At 18.2% G+C, this 3,821-nt stretch overlaps 1 protein-coding gene across 2 annotated transcripts in view; it reads right to left on the minus strand.

The window, feature by feature from the left end:
• The window catches only part of LOC102673944 (lactosylceramide 4-alpha-galactosyltransferase-like), a 25,322-nt gene that overhangs the window by 19,273 nt on the left and 2,228 nt on the right, over positions 1-3,821 (minus strand). For both annotated transcript variants that reach the window (XM_031510408.1, XM_006615520.2), the window contains one exon: positions 2,394-2,614. In XM_031510408.1, coding sequence (XP_031366268.1) covers positions 2,394-2,614 — 221 coding nt within the window. The remainder of the gene's footprint in view (positions 1-2,393; positions 2,615-3,821) is intronic.

A 3,821-nucleotide genomic window follows, 5' to 3' on the forward strand; every position in this document is an offset into this window, starting at 1 on the left:
AATATATATATAAGTTTATTTATAATAATAACTTAATTTATATAGAATAGATGAAATGAATTCATTAGAAGGAAATCATTCAATCCAAAAGTTGAATTTTTTTCTTTCAATCGCGGTAAACATTTCTATCATGATTTCGTATTTAATAAATCGAAAAATAGGAATGATCTATATTATTCGTATACGAAAGAGAAGATAATAGCTAAATATAGAAATACAACAAATATATTATATATAAATAAACAGTATATAATTCGTATCTACGATGCTTTAAATCATAATTCATATAATTATATCATATCACTCATGATTCGTATAATTTTCCATCGAAATCATTAAGATATAAAATCATAAAATATAATAAGCGGAAATTTCTTATCTAATGATAAAGCTTGCAAAATTGTTATGAATATAATTATAAATTTTTATTAATTATAGAAACAGAAAAAATCTATACAAATATATTTTCTCAGAATATACTTTAGTAAAGTAGTATAATATTATTTCAAAGAAAAAAAAAATAAGTATAATATATCAAAAAATATTGATAATTTTAATTTATTAAATAAATTATCAAAAATCTTATATCTTATATCTTATGGAAAATTTTTTGCAGAAATTATAAGAGAGTAACCAAGAAATATAATATTATTTTTAACAAATATGATAATTTAAAAATTTTAGGAAAATTAAAAATCTAGTTAATAGATGGTTAATAATACATTTAAATTAATTTTTAGTTTTTATAAACAATTATAGATCATATATAATAATATTGAATAGAAAAATTAAACTCTTTTTTTGGTATATGCACTTTTGTCATCGAAATGATAGAAAATTTATGAATTATTATATATTAAAATTATTAGCTTCTGAATTAGGCATTGTATTAAAACCACAATTTGTTATTATGGATTTAGAAAAACTGTTATAAATGCAGTCGAATTTTCATCGACAAAAATAAAAAATTATTTTTTCATTTATGTCAAAAACTATATAGAAAAATTATAAACAATGATTCAGTAAAAAAAAACAATGTATAAAAAACTTATATAAATATTGCATATTTGACATTTTTGTCAAATTCACATTTAATGACTTAAAAAATTTACTTTCTTTTGAAGCTAATATCATTGTGAAGTGGTTTAATAAATATTATATAAATGGCAGCGTTAAACATAATGCAACATTAATGATTCGGTCTACTTTTTTTATCGGAAATATAGTCGGTCTATAATAATGATTCGTATAATTTTCCATATACTTAAAATTTTAAAGAAGTTTGGTACTGACATTGGAAATATATAATTGATCACAATAATGCTTATTATTATTCAAAATTATAATTGAAATTTAAAAAGAAAATGGAGATAATGTTGATAATGGAGATAATGTTCTTAAAAAATTATCATTATCACACAACGAAAAAAGAAAAAAAAGAAGATTGTGTACAAGAAAATAAGATTCAACAAATAATACAAAATAATACAAAATTAGATATACAAAGAAATGAATTTTATAAAAATATTAACACATATATTATATTTTTATAATACAAATTATATTATATTATATTTACTTATATTTATATAACATATATATAATATATTAATTAATAAAGTTATTTAAACTTTTAGAATTTACTTCATTATTTTTTTTTAAATATGGAAATGAATATGTAAATAAAAACACGTTTACTAATACTAATTAATAATAAACGTAATAATTGTCGATAAAAGATAAGTTCGATAAAATAAATATCGGTAAAATGACTATTGATGATTTTATGTATCGATAAATAAATAAATATTGTCGGCGAATTCGATAAAATCAATAAATTCGATAAATTCGGTGAAATCGTATTAAAAACGTTGTCAATGAAATAATTATAATAATTGTAATAATTAATAATTAAAGATAAGTCAAGTATTTCATTATCTATTTCATTATTGATTGATTGATTTCTCTGAATTTTTTGTAAATTATATTAATATTCAAAATTATGTCAATATTATAGTATTATATCATCGAATTTATTTTAATTTTATTTATTATGATATTATATAAAAATATATAATTCCATTTAATTCCACTTAAATGATTTTGATATTATATTATAAACAATAAGCAAAATTTAAAATGTCTAAATAAAACATCTTATAATCGGTGCAGTAAAAATCAAAAAAAGATTATTATTCATGATCAATACAAATTAGAAGTATAAAATATAATCAAAATAATTTACTTTTATTATTTCATCAAGAATCACTATTTAATATATATACATAAAATTTTAAAAGATACATAATGCATGATAAGTGGATCATTTTAATTTTAAAAAATGATTATGTCTAAATAATATTATATTTCATAAACATATTTCATAAACATACCTAATTTAGGATCAAAATCCAAAAGACTGTCTGGCATATTCGGTTGATTGTAACACGAAATATCATCCCAAACAACGATGTTCATCAATGGTGAAACGTGTTGTTGAATAAAGTCATTATCAGTAGAAATCATCAAGATGAAGAATATGACAGCGCAGAAAAAGCAAAGGAGCAATCTCTTCTTCATTTTCCTTGAATGACTGTTGTTGATTCCAACAGTCCTACCAGTTATAATTGTATCAAAATTCAAATTTGAATCTTCTCAAACGTATATATTTTTTTATATTTTCAAATATTATATTAATATTAAATATAGAAAAATTTCTCATAATCATATTTTGAATTCTTTATTGAATTAAAAAATATGCTTCTTTATCGCATTTATCGCATTATATTTACATATGGTTTTATACAATTAGCATGTATAAATTATATATACAGGATAAATTCTAAAAATCTAAATAATAAAATCTTATTCGCAATCTAATTAATGTTTTATATAATCGAATTTCTGTTGTTTTATAATATAAAAATTCTTCAATATTTTCGAAATCTAATATATAAAATAATTGAATGAATCTAAGTGTTTTATGAAATTTCTCATTAAAAATGATGATTAAAAGAATTGAAAAAGCGATATTAAAATTGAAATTCGAATCTTTGCAAATTTGATTTTTGAAAATAATTCTTCAATTTTAAGAAGATTGTTTGATATCATTCTAAATTTTTACGGTTATCAAAAAATTTGTGATATTGGACATATTGTTTAATTCTAAAATAATTGTAAAAATTCTATTTGAGTTCGATTTGGTTTTTCTTTTGTAAATTCATTGAAATATATTGGGTATAATATCATTTAAACAATGATTGAACTATGATATTTATTGTGATATGAATTCTTAAAAAAAATTTTAATTTTATATGATGCTTACACATAAATTGATTATGTTACACATAATCTTTATTTTTTGATTATTTTTATTGATGTGTAGAATGGACAATATTTTTACAAAACTTATTTATAATATATATTCGCTGTTGATTCAAAAAATTTTCAAAAAATTAATTTAAAAGTTTCACAAAATTTATTTATAATATATATTCGCTATTATCTTATCTTATTTAATTTATGATATACATTGTAATTTATTGTACTTTGAACATAAATTTGCATATTTTAAACAATCTTTATAAAATAAGTAAAAATATATATATCCTATATTATATAATTCTGAATTCAATTCTAATACGATTAAATGTCTTTAAAAACTGTCTTTATTTTATTATTTTTTTATTTTCGACTGTAATTTAACATTAATTTAATAATTTAATAAATTCATTAATTTTTATAATAAGATATATTTTTAGTTTTAAATTAAATTTTATAATTAATTAATTAAATTTAATAATTATTACTAAATTTTATCT

Source organism: Apis dorsata, unplaced genomic scaffold, assembly GCF_000469605.1.
Source record: "Apis dorsata unplaced genomic scaffold, Apis dorsata 1.3 scaffold_226, whole genome shotgun sequence".
Taxonomy (NCBI): Eukaryota; Metazoa; Arthropoda; class Insecta; order Hymenoptera; family Apidae; genus Apis; species Apis dorsata.